Source organism: Poromitra crassiceps (assembly GCF_964638095.1).
Source record: "Poromitra crassiceps genome assembly, chromosome: 1".
Classification (NCBI taxonomy): domain Eukaryota; kingdom Metazoa; phylum Chordata; class Actinopteri; order Beryciformes; family Melamphaidae; genus Poromitra; species Poromitra crassiceps.
In genome coordinates, this window is record NC_139623.1 from 285,450 (window position 1) to 301,431 (window position 15,982).

At 43.6% G+C, this 15,982-nt stretch overlaps 1 protein-coding gene across 1 annotated transcript in view; it reads right to left on the reverse strand.

The window, feature by feature from the left end:
- pcyox1l (prenylcysteine oxidase 1 like) overlaps nucleotides 1-13,888 on the reverse strand; it is a gene marked incomplete at both ends in the record, with an annotated part of 52,535 nt that extends 38,647 nt beyond the window's left edge. The window contains 2 exons of the mRNA XM_083646419.1: nucleotides 9,217-9,423; nucleotides 13,783-13,888. Of these exons, the coding sequence (XP_083502545.1) occupies nucleotides 9,217-9,423; nucleotides 13,783-13,888 (313 nt within the window). The remainder of the gene's footprint in view (nucleotides 1-9,216; nucleotides 9,424-13,782) is intronic.
- Nucleotides 13,889-15,982: the final 2,094 nt, after the last annotated feature.

The window sequence follows — 15,982 nt, forward strand, 5'->3', positions numbered from 1 at the left end:
GATTTGCATAAATATATATATATATATTTTATTTTATTTTTATTTTTTTTACGGCGAATCTCGTCTGTCTCGCTCTCGCCTTGGCCGACCAGCATGTGAAAACAAATTATTTTATCACGTGATGAATTATTAACATTTTCTGAGTCTGGATCTGCAGCGCATTAACAATGCTTCTCTCCCCTCTCCCCTTCACACGTCGTACGCGTTCGTCTCAACTCGGGAGTTCTCGGCTGACGGCCCCTACACACCGCTCGCGATAAACTCGCATGAACTCGCCCAGTAAGCTCTGCCCCGCTGCTACAGCGTGGTTGGCTGCCTTGCTGTATTTCCGTCTTCAATTGGTTGATTTCACAATGGCCCCTCCTTCCCTCGCTGCCGTCTGTCGCTCACCAGCTTGCAAAGCATGCTGGGATACCTGGCGTCAGGACATCGCAAGCGCTAAGACGAGAGGAGGGGCCAAAACCGAAATAGACCAATTGAAGACGGAAATACAGCAAGGCAGCCAACTGCAGCAGCGGGGCAGGGCTTGACAGGGCTATCGCGTTTGGTGAGAAGGGGGTCTGAGGCAGAGATATTTAGTGGAGGACTGTTGGAGAAAAATATAAGTTCCATGCCATTTCCTAATCAATAAGCTATAAGCTATAATTGCATACACATAATTAATGCTATGAGTTATTAGTCATAAGACATCTCACAAATGCATATTTGCACTATGCAGAGACACATAACTAGCTTATCACGCCGGGATTGCACTGGTTGCATTGCGTTGCGTTGCGGCTGAGCTCCGGTTTTGCTCCGTGCTCTGTGCTGCGGCAACACTAACCGGCTGCGTGCAGAGCACGTCACGGCTCTGCTCCGCCAGACAGCTAGAGTGACGAGACCGACAGGTTCTCATGGTAAAATCGCGCGAGACAATTTGTATGTGGGCAGAAGATCATTGTTCCCAACTGGAGAAGCAGAGGAGGGGTGGACTTGCTTGGTGTTGTCCTTGTAAAAAGGATGTGTCGTGTCATAAATTATTTTGTGGTTTTCCACTTCAATGATGAACTTTTCCTCATACATGTTTGTCCTCTGGCTTGATATTGAATGCTGTAAACACCTCTGCCCTCTTGATTTCATGCCTGGCTCCGCCCAACTTGCTGCAGCTCTGCTCCAACATCCGTGAAAAATAGAAGCCTTGCGTATCTTTTTCGGAGAGCTCCGGATCGTCGGAGCTGGGACGGAGTAGACACGCAACGCAGCGGAGTAGGTGGGAGTTGACACAATGATTAGAGTGGAAACGTATCAGCTCTGAAGCCGTACTGCAGCGCAGACGGACCGAACACGGACCTAGTGGAATGTAGGCGTCAAGCAGGAGATTTCTCCCCTTTGCTCTGGCCTTCAGAGGGCTCAGCATGACAATGGCCATGAGACAGGAACACTTGCTGATACAGACAGGAGCCCTGTAGGCTCCAAGTCAGGTCAGCCTGGAGCAGCGCACACACATTTAACCCCCCCCTCCTCTCTCTGCCTTCCTTAAAGCATATGTCAAATTGTGACATCGGCACTGAATATTTTGACTCTGTACATTGATCAGATGGTACATTGAGATTCAGTCCTCTGACAATACATATTGACAGAGAATGTTATGGTAATAAATATACTTTCATTAAGACATCTTCCTGGACTCCTGGTTTCAATTCATTTGGTTTATATTAGCTGTTATATATACATTTAGCGGATGAGGAGTGGTTAAAATTCCATTCCCTAACAAGGACTGTAGCATGTCTGTCTCGAGTGGGTCTGACTATGTGAGACTCTGTGTGGAAAGTCAGGTTGCAAGCACACTCGAAAATATTTAAAAACTCACTGGGTGCAGGGCAAGCACGAGATATGAAAAAGAGAAAAAGCCAGCACTCCAAATGTCTTTTTTGTTGATTTATTTACCTCATACACCTGGGCAGCAGCAACGAACGTTTCAGTCAAAGACCTTCCTCAGCGTTGTCAGTGTGGAGCATACCTTCCCAAACTCTCCTACTTTCTGCAGTCTTTTCTTGCTGCCCTCGATCTCCTTGATCAGCCAACAATACGGTCATTTTCAATTGTTTGAGAGCGCAAAAAGACCGACCGGACTAGGCTGCAGGCAGGCGCGGTTTCCTAGGGACTGGCCGTGGAAACGGCTTCACTGCCCGGCCGCGCTCCTCCGCTGCACGTACAGCCCACTCCGAACCCGAGTGTGATCCTGAGCGTTAACGCAGGCATATAAGGAAATATCCAATCCCGTCGCTGAGGTCTCATTTGCCAGTATTTCATAACTAGTTTAAAAGTTCCGTGTGTAGGGATTTAATTACAAACATTATGTCCCGTTCTTTTTAATAGCCTGCATCATCATATCGCATAGCAGCACCAAAGTCACGCCCTCTTCTGCATTCAGCATACAAACCAAGGGATTTCATCGGCCATTCATTTTTCCATCTACATTTAGTAGAATTCTTATAAAAATAGTTTTACTTGGTCAAACCAAGCGATTCAAATGTGTTTAGAATCAGGAGAGACATAACATTTCACCCGGACTGGGGGGGACTTTTTTTTTATCAGTTTATTTTTTATTAATTACAATTTTATTAAAAATCGAATATTAAAATAATAAAGCGAATGAAAATCGAATTTGATTATAGAGTAAGATTGACAGCCCTAATCGTGATTCTCTTGCAATACATCAATACACTAGCGCCCATGTGTCAAATCAAGCCCGGCACCAGATTTTATGTAATTAATACAATTTGCACAATACAAGTACAGCCCACTCCGATCCTGAGCGTTGCGCAGGCATATAAGGAAATATCCAATCCCCTCGCTGAGGTCTCATTTGCCAGCAGGCCCGTAGCTACCATTGAGGACATTACACACACATATATATATATATATATATATATATATATATATATATATATATATATATATATATATATATTAGAAAAATAGCCCCGGCCCCCAGATCTATTCATCTGTCATTGATGTTTTAAAGCCCTCATAAATAACATGATATATGACAGTTGATCAGAAATGCAACAATTTGCTTCCTCTCTGTGTGCTATAGAAGGAAGAGACATAACTCACCACAACGTTCAAATTTTGCATTGGGGCTAGATTGGGGCTAGACTTTGGGGACAGTTCTATTGAAGTGAATGGGTAAGTAACTAGTGTAAGTGATGTTTGTGTAGATGGGCCATTGTATTTAATTCAGCAGTATTCTGCCATGTGACCTGTATGCAGAATATAAATTGTATTATATGGGGAGACATTTATTTTTTGTATCATTTTAAAGCAACAGCACAGTAAAGAGGATATTAATCTAACATGATGTATGTAGTTCTTTATAGATCTAGCCTCTTAATTTTGCTCTCAAAGTGCACCAGATTGAAGCATTTTACTTTAAAATGGACAAAATTGTCTAACCGGGGGGGCATAGCCTCCCCTGGACCCCCCACACCGCACTAAAATGACCTCGGTATTTCTCAAACCCTGGCTACGGACCTGTTTGCCAGTTTCGCCAAAAATGTCCAAACGGCAGCCACGCGAATGTAAGAAATATCCATCAGATGGACCAGTGGGGTACAAGGGTTCGGCCATTCATTTTTCCATCTACATTTAGTAAAATTCTTATAAGAATAGTTTTACTTGGTCAAACCAAGCGATTCAACTATGTTTAGGAGAGACATAACATTTCACCCGGACTGGAAGGGGGACTTTTTTATCAGTTACATTTGTATTTATTTTTTATTAAAAATTAATTAAAAATCGAATATTAAAATAATAAAGCCAATGAAAATCGAATTTGATTATAGAGTAAGGTTGACAGCCCTAATTGTGATTCTCTTGCAATACATCAATACACTAGCGCCCATGTGTCAAATCAAGCCCAGCACCTGATTTTATGTAGCCAGTGAGAGCTAGCAAAGAATAAAAAAAATTGCACAATACAATTCTTCGCAATATGGCAAAAAATAGCTATTGTTAAATTGAATAATAATTGTAGGCTACTAAATCGTAAATGGCCTGCATTTACCATCCAAAAGCGAATTACAATCAGTCGATACATTTATCACTGCGAACTAAGTCAAATTCCTTGTTTGACTGAACAACTGAAGAGGAAAAAATACAGCTAAAAAGGCAAAAAGCAGGAATTACATTGTATTTATTCACAGAATTGCGCTGAAACAATGTACATACAACACTGCATACTGCATAATGTCTCTTTAACACACTGACTGCAACTTGCTGTGACTAGTCTGGCAATTGACCTATCACTAAGTCCCGCCCCGAACGGAGACGAGCAAATCACAGCGCGTGCAGCTCCACAATACACTCAGGACAACCTGAGCCTAGAGCTCCATAGAGAAGCATAGAGACGCAGAAGAAATCGGGATTCTCCTCTGGTTTTATGGTGTTTCATACAGTTATAAGTAGAAAAAAATGGTCAAACGATGTGCATGGGGGTAAATGCAACATTACAAGGTATCCTGGGAGGCCAGGCAATGGATAATAATAAATGTAGATCCACTCACATCCACAATGCTGCTGTTTTGGACGTTACATTTGCAATCGTGGTGACAGCGAGATGAGTCTTCTCCCTCATTTGCCTTCCATGATCCAAAGGTATCATGAAATCATCATGGTATTCAGAAAGTCGGCAAAAGAAAATGCTGAATTATGCGAGTTTCCAACCATTACGTTATGCACGTAATGGAGTTGGTTGAAGAGGAGGCGCATTGATTGACGTGATTAAAACATTGCCAGACACCAGTCAAACCCTAAAACGAGGGAATTAATCCCGTTCCCGTTCCCATTCCACCCCCTGGTGTAATGATGCCTTCTTGCAGATCAATGTCTCGAAAACAAAATAAATCTGCATTGATTATAGACGTTCCCCTCCTACACCTCAGAACAGTGTTTTTAATGGTCAGAATGTGGATCTTGTCACCAGTTATAAATATCTCGGCACGATAATTGACGACAAGCTGAAATTCGACCTTAACTCTGACATGTTGTGTAAAAAAGGTCAGCAACGTCTACACTGCCTGAGGAAACTTGCAAAGTTCCAAATCGATAAGACTCTGATGAAACTGTTTTATAGTGCCTACATCGAGTCAGTCATTTCCTTCTCCATTGCCTGTTGGTATGGTAACCTGTGTATCAAGGATAAGAATTCCCTCAGAAAAATTGTGACGGTGGCTTCTAAGGTAGCCGGCATCCATCTGGACAGCCTCGACCATGTCTTTAACAGACAAGTACTTAACACATTGAGTGCCAGCCATTTTTTCAATCCTGTAGGTAAGTTGTGCCAGGTTTTTTTTTGAGGATTCTGGCTCATTTTACAAGAGCCGAGGATTATTTTCTGTTAAGAATTCGTGAACACCAATCATCTAAAAATAACTAATAGAATGTGTGCTTTCTCTGTCTAAAAGAGTTAGTTTGCAGAGTTAGTAGTTATGTAGATATTAGCCGTTGAGTACAGCATGGTTTCAGAGATTTTCAGAGAGTTTGGAGATAAATGGATTTTTAGAACCACCTCACGTGCCTGTGATTATGGGTGCCCTTGTCTCCCACTCTGTGCGCTCTCTCTCTCTCTCTCTCTCTCTCTCCTCTCTCTCTCTCTCTCTCTCTCTCTCTCTCTCTCTCTCTCTCTCTCTCTCTCTCTCTCTCTCTCTCTCTCTCTCTCTCTCTCGAGAGAGAGAGAGAGAGAGAGAGAGAGAGAGAGAGAGAGAGAGAGAGAGAGAGAGAGAGAGAGAGAGAGAGAGAGAGAGAGAGAGTGTGTGTGTGTCTCCAAACTCCTCCCTCCGTCTGTGCTGCGGAGTGCTCTGCTGCTGGGAGTTTGAGCAGCGAGTTAGAGCAGCCTCTCTCCCTGGCAGCGAGTGTGGATAGGTCTCACTGTCTCTTGGGTTTGATAGCCCCGATGAAGCCCCGTGCGACTCTAGGCTTTATGCTGCTCACCCAGTCCATTTCTGGAACCCCCCACCGCAGCAGCGCAAAGCGTCCCCGCCTACAGTATGAGAATGAGGCTCGTTCGTTTCTGACTGTAAAATCGCCAAGCCATTTCCGCGGGAGGCGGCTGCTTTTGGTCCACGGGTCCCGTGGCTGTGGCTTTCTCTCTGTCTCTGTCTGGAGAGAACTGTCGCCACTTAGTGGTCGGTAAAATAGATTATACACATTCTCTTCCTCCGATAGTGATATAGAAGACGTAAAAGGGGTTGATTGATGTCCCACCGTCAAAAAAAAAAATGTTTATGTAAGACGAGATAGCTCGTCTATGGCACTTAACCGTTGGATTATGTAAGACGAGATATCTCGGCTATGGCACTCAACGTGTTAAGAAGGCTTTGTCCATCCGCTCAGACGCAGCCCACCCTCTAAGCTCGGAGTACAGGCTCCTTCCTTCTGGTCGTCGACTGTGTGCCCCACGGGCCACAAAAAATAGGCACAAGTTCTCTTTTGTCCCTGTCTCTATTCGAGCATTGAACGCTGCTGAGGGAAGGTAATGATTGTTTTATTGTTTTATTATGATTTTATTGTTTTATTATCAGCCTCCGCCGCTGTTTGTATTGTTTTATTGTTTCTAGTGATTTGATGGTTTCTATTGCTTTATTGCTTTTATTGTTTTTTATTATTGATTTATCTTTCCATTACTTTGTGCACTTTACTGGTCGTTTGTGCACTTTATTTTGCTACCTCACTTTACCGGTCGCTGCGTGTCTGCACTTTACTGATCGCTGTGCACTTTAATGCTACCTTGCACACTTATCGGTCACTGTGTGTCACAAACAAGGTTCTTGACGTTTTACTTAGCCTTTTATTTATTCTTAACTACATGCATGTAACATGTTAACATGTCACTTGTGTTGTTCTTGTCTGTGTGTTTATCTGTATGCCTATCTGCTGCAACTCAATCTGCCCTTTGGGATATTAATAAACTTGAACTTGAACTTGTTCCCCAAATAAATGTGAGATAGGCTAAAGAGAAAACATCCAGGAGGAAAACATGATGGGAAAAGCTGTCTGCTGCAGGCTATGCGTCTGCTGATCTGCTGCTACACTAGGTCCTTGCACACAGAGTCCGAATTGTTCGCTCCGTTTTTTTAATCCGTCATCCGGGAAAAAAACGTCACGCACAGATACCTTGCCCACTGAGTCCGATGCGTTAATTATCCAATATTCGTTGCGAAGATTCGCAACGAAAAGAAAACTACCGCGATCCTATTGATCCACAACTGGCAGTGTGTCTGTGTGGCTCTCTGTCTCTCCCCCCCCCCCTCTTCCCCATACACACACACACACACACACACACACACACACACACACACACACCGCGTCCCGCATTCCAAGCTGGTCTGCAATCACCCGGCACATTCTGTCTTTTAATTCCGAATCTCTGTATTCCTGCTTTGCCATAAAATGCTTTGTGCTGGGAGACGAACTGAATTAACTTCTCAGACGCCATTTTTCATTGTGAATAGCAACACTACGGCAGCTCTGGGTGGTCAAACACCTGTCAAAACGATTTCATGGATGCGGAAAAACGCAGAAAATCGAACCTCGTCCGAAAACTTAAATGACGGATGTAATTGTCGGACTCGGTGTGTCAATGATGATTGACACAAATGAGGTCGTATTTTTATTTTTTTCGTGCGTCAATTTCGGACGAAAAAACGGACTCTATGTGCAAGGACCCTAACACCCCACGCGTGCGTGCCGTTGTCTCGCTATGAAAAACATCTACACTATTAATTAAAGGTTTCTTGATATGAAGTAGATTACCAGGCGCCACTCTTCAATTCGGCATATACTGTATATAATCCACGGAGAGGTTACTCTAAGTGAATAAAAAGTCTATTCTGGATGTGAGTCGGCTGTTATCCCCACTGGTTATCCCGCTGTCTTCCTCCGTTAAAACTGCATGTTTTTGAATGGAGTTTGGGTTAAAGATTCGCTAAATCCGTTTCCATGCACTTATCGCATTTCCTTTTATCGATAGCTTTAAATGCCCTCCATGGCATAGTGAAGTACTTTCTGATGGCTTCTAGACGATATCAGGCCTCAAAAAGTTGTTTAGAGCCTCTTGGGATATAACTTTGACAGTGACGGCTGCCATTTGTTCTAGTCAGCGTGCCCTGTGTTTGTCCGAGTGAGCACGGGGGGTGGGGCTTAGTGAGCACGGGGGGTGGGGCTTAGCGATATGTCAAAAGGGGCACGGTGGCGCAGTGGTAGCGCTGTCGCCTCACAGCAAGAAGGTCCTGGGTTCGATTCGCGCCTGTGAAGCCAGATTTTCTAATTAGGCTAATTAGCTAATGATGTGATGTCATCAGTGATGATGTCAAAACACACACACACACACACACACACACACACACGGAGGCATTGTGACAAGACTGATCAGTGATGTCATAGGGGGGCATATTACATTACATTACATTACATTACGTAATTTGGCAGACGCTTTTGTCCAAAGCGACTTACAATAACACATTTTTGTCAGCAATAGAGCAATCAACTATGGAGCACAGTCTATGACAGCTACAACTTCTGAAGGAATAGTGGTAAAGTTTATTTTTTTTGAGAGACAGATGTTATTAGTTCAAGAAGGGGCCAGGTGGAGCCTGAAAAGGTGTTTTAAGTTTTTGGCACACGCACGCACGCACGCACGCACGCGCGCGCGCACACACACACACACACACACACACACACACACACACACACACACACACACACACACACACACACACACAGAGAGATGATGTCATCAGTGATATCATGGTTCACACACACACACACACACACGGACGCATTGTTGTGACATCATTGATGCAATAACATTTAGTGAGCAACACACACACACAAGGAGACATTGTGACATCACTGATGCACTAACATTTAGTGAGCAACACACACACACCCGCGCGCCAATAGGGCAGGCGAGGCCAAGCTACGGGCAAGACCGCACAGCGGCCGAGCCTAGGCATCGAGCGCGCGACACCCCTACGAAAGATATATCAATCTTTTGTCCCACCCCTGACGGTAGGAGCTAGCTTTGCTGGCTAAGCCAAGATTAGATGCAAATTAATAATCATAATGACGAGCTCTGGTCACCGTTGGCGTTTTGTAAGAACATATTGTTACACCCCGTGTGTGTGTGTGTGTGTGTGTGTGTGTGTGTGTGTGTGTGTGTGTGTGTAAACCCACCTAGCTGTTTGACAAAGTCCTGCATGTGGAGGTTGAGGGAGTGGATGATAGAGCCTCCGGACTCGTAGTCATGGCGGTTGACGGTGACTGTGGCAAGGCGACCTCCCACCTCGCCTTTCTCAAACACGTCCACTTGGACCTCGGGGCCGAAGTGCTGCCGCAGGAAGTGAGCCGTGGCTGTTCCGCCTATCCCCGCCCCCACCACCGCTGACCAGAGAGACAGGAAGAACCTCAGATTAGTTAGTGCAGTGGTTCCCAACCTTGTGTTCTCAGTTCCAGTCAGGATTCTGGGAATAAAGTCAGAATTCCGGGGAATCTTTCTGAGAAAAAAGTCAGAACACTTCTGAGACTAAAGTCAGAGTTTTAAGATTAGAGTCTCCGATTAAAGTCAGAATTCTGAGGAAAAGTCAGCATACTATTACTATTACATGTGACATCATTGATCATGTACCAACATTTTCCGAAATAGCGAATATCTGGGGGTCCCGGGATTTTTGTGAGTGGGGTCACAAGCCAAACAAGGGCAAATTTGGCCCAGGACCACATGCGTCGTGTAGCAACCACGGGGGCAGGCTTACCTATGACGTGGCTAGATGGGTACCGGCACGGACGGAGTGATGCCAAATCATGGCAATTGTTATTCCATTCAATTTGTGGTATTTCTTGGATAGTGTCATTACGAAAGCAAAGATCTAACTGGGTGAGATAAAGGACACATCCCCCCAATATTCAACTATAATACAGTGTGTGTGTATGTGTATGTGTGTGTGTGTGTGTGTTTGTGTGGGGGGGTTATATTTCGGATCAGCCAAAAATAAATCTAATGCCAAATCATAGCTTTCCAAATATAGTGTTGTAGTATAACCAGCAGGAGGCCATTGATGTGTGCTGTGATTTTGGTGACACTAGATTGTATGAGAATTAAGTTATTGATTCATTTTCCCAATAACAATTCACCGAAATTATGCAAAATAATATTTTTCCAAAGTTAGTGCTGTAGTATAAGCAGCAGGAGGCCATTGATGTGTGATGTGATTTTAGTGAAGCTACACTGTACGACAGTGAAGTTAAGGAATATTTGTGCAGTAGTCAGTGTTTCACTTTGTAGATGGTCCCTTTAGCACATAGGACGTTTAGGTGAAAATGAAGTTGTAGCTCCTTGTCTACCTTACTAAGATGGGAAAGAGGCGTCGTTTGTGCATTACAAACACCTCGCTTATGCGCTATTGATCCGGGAAGTGCAAATCTGTCAATATATTTCCAACTTGTCTTGGCCTACATATTAGGGATGGGCATCGAATTTCGAATTTTCGAAAAATCGTTGTTATTATCAAGGTCGACTTTTATTATTGAAAGCCGAAATTAGTTTATTGAGAAAAAAAAAAAAAAAAAAAAAAAAAAAATTGTGAGTTAAATGTTGCATTGTCTCCCCTGATTCTAAGTATAGTCGAATCGCTTGGTTTGAGCAAGTAAAACAATTTTTATAAGCATTTTAAGCAAGGTTTATGGAAAAATGAATGGCGGATGAAATCCCATGAAGAGGGAGAGGTTGCTTATAAAAATTGTTTTACTTGCTCAAACCAAGCGATTCGACTATACTTAGAATCAGGGGAGACAATGCAACATTTCACTCACAATTTTTTTTTTTCCCCCCCCCCCCCCCCCCCCAATAAACGAATTTCGACTTTCAATAATAAAAGTCGACCTTGATAATAACAACGATTATTCGAAAATTCGAAATTCGATGCCCATCCCTAATATGTAGGCCTACTATGTTGCAGTGAACTGCCACAGCCAACTGCAAATATTAATCTACATTCAATATGTTGGTAAACATGAACTAGTAGTCCTTAAACCTCAAATCTAACCAAATGAGAATGCTATTGAGTAACGTTCGTTTACATTACATTAAATTACTCATTTGGCAGATGGTTTTATCCAAAGCGACTTACGTTTAGGTTCATAATAGGCTATTGTTAATGTTTATCTGTGAGCTCGTTAGCTGTTGAATATGCGTTTGCATTGTAAAGAGTGTCCTGAATCGATGACACTTTGCGGTGGCAGGAGTAACTAGATGGGGCTTTGTCTTTTTGTTCGTTTAGCGTTATTTCTTTGTCATAGACCACTTTGTGAGTGGATTTCAAGTGATTAAACGAAAGAGGGAGAGGTCGTGTTGCGGGGTGCAGCCACGACCGTGCATATCTTGACAGGTTGGGTCAAAACTCGCATCGCAATTCCGTGCTGTATATTTGCATCGCTCTTGATGTGTAAGTTACACATCAGTTACACATCAAGAGCGATGCGAATATACAGCATGGAATTGCAATGCGAGTTTTGACCCACCTGTCACAGCCACAGACTTGGAACAAACAGTGCAAGATATGCGCAGTGTAAGGACCTTTAAACTCGGCGAAACCATAGTGTTTCTACCCCACATACGTTGTTTCACCTCTCTTCTCGACCAGCGGCTCTCTTTCTGTGACTTCTGTCATTTATTCTTGTGCTACCACGGAAATAAGCGGGGAGGAGAAACGTGCCGTGGCTCTTCACACGACAGTCATTTCACAACTCAAGCTGGTGTGCTTTGGGCTTTGGGGGAGGGGCCGAGCAAAGGAAGGGGTGCGCTTGATTTATAACACAAGACAGAACGAGAGAGACAAGAGCCGCAAAATCGTTTGATGTCGATTATCTTGTTTTCATAATCGTGGACAGCCCAAATCGTAATCATGATTAAAATTTGATTAATCGCCCAGCCCTAATCTGCCGATACCGATATTATGCCGATACTAATATTTTTCTTGAATATACAGTAGCCTATAGGCAAAGATTTGGCCAATTAAAGACTTTTTTTTAAATATACCTTGCAAAAAGCAGACAAAATTAAGAAAATATACAAGGCAAAGAAGGATAATATTATACATGGGCAAATTACGGCCAGCGTGGGGCCCGCGCTGGAATTGCAAAAAAAATTCTTCCCCCGATTCTGATCCGATTCGAGAATTAGTGCCAATACCGGCACCCAATACCGATATTGGATCGGATCGGCCCCATCCCTAAACACTATAAGACATTACAACTCGCACAGAAAAACATACAAGCAAGAGAGGTCCGGATTGGGGTGGGGGGGGGTGTACGGGGTGGTTAGCAGGGGGAGTTGAGTGTTCTGACTGCTCTTGGAAAGAAGCTATTTTTGAACCGGGTGGTTGTACACACAAATAAGGCGGCAGAGACATGGTATTCAAGTATAACACGTATAGCACATTTTGGACAAATACTAGTTCAATTGCATTCACCTCAGAAAAGACAGGACAAGTCTGAAATGTAACTAGATTTGCCAGAAAAATTAACATTTCAGCTTTTCGCCTGATGTCACCATTACTGGACACTACAGTAGTAAGGATTTTGAAAGGTTTGATGAATCAAACCAATCCAAGTCACAAACACAACATCATGTTCTGTCGAGGCTCCGTTACAACATAGTGCAAAAAATAAAAGATATATAAATAAAAAACAAGAGGCAACAAGCAATAGAGCAGTAAGACACGCCACAGACAGTGGCGTATTCACTGCCCATAGTGCAAATGGCATGAACATACTTTAAACATAATTAAACATAATAACATTCTGTTAGGTGCAAATAGCGTATACCTACTTAAACATACTATTGAACATTAGTCATACATAATGGTAGCATCTACAGTGCGGTACAGTACAGCTACTACACTATTTGTATATGTTAAGGAGTCTTGTGGCCTGTGAGAAGAAACTGTCCCTCAAGCGATTTGTGCGTGCTCTTGGGACCCTGTATCTCCTCCCTGAGGGTAGCAGGGAGAACAGACTGTTGTGGGGGTGGTTTGTGTCTTTGATGATCTTCAGGGACCTCCTGAGGCACCGCTGGTTGTACAACTAACGATTGAGACCATAAACACATTAGGAAAGTGTTTACTGAGGCCATACTTGAGGCTTCAAAACAGAAGTCCACAAATGAATGGGTCGCCCCCTGCAGGCAAAGATCACACTTCTACATTGGCTTCAATTTTGACAAACAGAGCTACCCCCTTGTATGTAACAGATGTATGTGTCATGAATGGTTTACACTTTAGATTAGGGGATGCAGAAAGCCTTGTAAATGAATTGTAAATTATTTACACATCATTTAAAACAGGTGAGGAACACAAGTTTAGAGATTACTTAAACACATTTGTATATGTTAACATAACATGTATTAATCATCTACAAATGTATATTCATGTTTTGTAAATGGTTAGTTCATCATTAACTAAAGGCTTATAAATGACTTACGACTGAACATTATTATGAAGTGTTACCAGATCGTTTATTTCACCTCGTGAAAAATGGGAGTCACGTTAAAAACAAGTGTTGCAGATAACTGTCGAATTTCTGGAAAGTATATTCGGACGCCATATCAAATCTTCCAGGTAACGTTAGCTAGCTATTGCCACAGCCACTCCATCCTCCCTGTGAGTGGAGCACACTGCAGCACCGGCTAACGTTAGCAAAGCTAAGCCGCCCGCTGGTTGTGTCCTCACACGGAGCTTCACTCACCTATTTTAGACGGAGGAGCTCCGTCCAGTTGAGCGGACAGAGCTGGTCCTGGACCCGGCCAGACTGCCAGCAGGACGGGGAGCAGCGGGAACACGGAGCCGGACATAGCAGGAGCCCGGAGAAGACTGTGTCGTCACTGGGGCTAGGGAGAAGACAGACAGGCGAGCCCTGCCTGTTGCAAGAACACGACGAGGTTCACCTGTCGGACGATGCTCTTCCTGACTACTTTAGATGAGTGCGGACACGTTATATTATGCAAAAACAACACGCACACGCTTTTGGTGAAGGCGATGATGATGCAGATGCAACCGAGCCGGGGTGCTGCTGTCTACAGCACCTCTGTGTTCCGCCAGCAACAATATTACGAGCAACAATAAGCATTTCCGTTGGCCGTTTTTCAAAGTAAAATAACCTTTCTGTACAAGACTAGAGCACATAGAAGCCATTAATTAATTTGCACATTAAAACTATAAATTAAGCATTTAAACGAAGCTATACAATACAAATTATGTTTCTGCATACGAGGGATCTCTTGAGCTACTTCTGCTCTGAGTGCTCTCACTCAGAATGTCAAAATATAAGCGATGTGATGTATAGTTTTTTGAGATATTAACGTTTGTTTGGCACAACTCATATTATTAACTGCCGCGGGGTTCCGCATTTCTGGGTGGCAAGTGATGTCATGCTGTCATCTTGTTCTGGAACCGGCCCTGCGGCCTGGCCTGGCCTTCAAAAAAAAAAAAAAAAAAAAAAAATTTTTTTTTTTTTTTTTTGATGGGGCCCCCCTAAGAGCTTCGCCCCCTCTGGGCTGATAGGGTCGCTCCGCCCCTGGTCATGCTGATTCGGATTCAGGAGTGCAGATCTCCGCCAGGACCGCATTTCCCCCCAAGCTGATCCATAGACCATGTGTGTGAGGAGACATCATCTGAATGCAATTATGTGGTAGTGAGTGTTGTCATACTGAGATGATATTGTAAATCATATATTGTTATTGTCTGCTTTTATTTGAGTGTTTTGGTGATGTATTTGTTATGATGGGTTTATTGTATGTGTTGTAACGCATGTATTTGTGGTTTTGTCAAGTTTGTGTTAGAATAATTGTGGTTTAGTTTTTTTTATTAGGGGATGAGGTTACGCGTAGAAGGGCGCATCTGGGTCCGAGCAGCGCACTCCCCAAGTTTGAAGTCAATCGGACGAATGTTTCTCAAGATAAACTGCTTTTTGTGTTGACAGTAGGTGGCGCTGTCAAACTGCACGAAATTCAGGACTGCACTACGTCGAGTCCCCAGCAGCACACTCCTCAAGTTTGAAGTCAATCGGATGAACGGTTGTCAACATAAACCACTTTTTGTGTTGCCAGTAGGTGGCGCTATGCCAAATTGCATGGAATTCAGCTCCCTGCACTCTGGTGCGTGCCCTTAAGTGCACTCCCAGAGTTTGAAGTTGATGGGACAAACGGTTCTCAAGATAAACCACTTTTTGTGTTGCCAGTAGGTGGTGCTGTGCGGAATTGCACGGAATTGGGCTCTGCACTGTGTGGAGTTCCCATCAGCACACTCCTCAAATTTGAAGTCGATGGGACGAAGGGTTGTTGAGATCAGTTGTTGAAATCAAAAAAAGAAATTGCCAGTAGGTGGCGCTATGCGGAATTGCCTGGAATTCAGCTCCTTGCACTCCGTTGGTTCCCCCTAAGCGCATTCCCCGAGTTTGAAGTTGATCGGAGAAGCGGTTCTCAAGATAAACCACTTTTTGTGTTGCCAGTAGGTGGCGCTGTGCAGAATTGCACAAAATTGGGCACTGCACTGTGTGGATTTCCCATCAGCGCACTCCCCAAATTTGAAGTTGAGATAAGTTGTTGAGCAAAAAAAACGAAATTTCCAGTAGGTGGCGCTATTCAGAATTGCACAAAAACAGGTCACTGCACTCCGTCACGTACTCCTTTGCACACTCCCAAAGTGTGAAGTTGATCCGACCAACGGTTCTCGAGATATTGAGATAAGTTGTTGAGATAAAAAAATAAATTGCCAGTAGGTGGCGCTATGCCGAATTGCACAAAAACAGGTCACTGCACTCCGTCACTACTCCTTAGCACACTCCCAAAGTTTGAAGTCGATCCGACCAACGGTTCTCGAGATACGCGAAGGCCAAGCTAGAGGAGAGGAGGAACAAATCACTTTTTGTGTTGCCAGTAGGTGGCGCT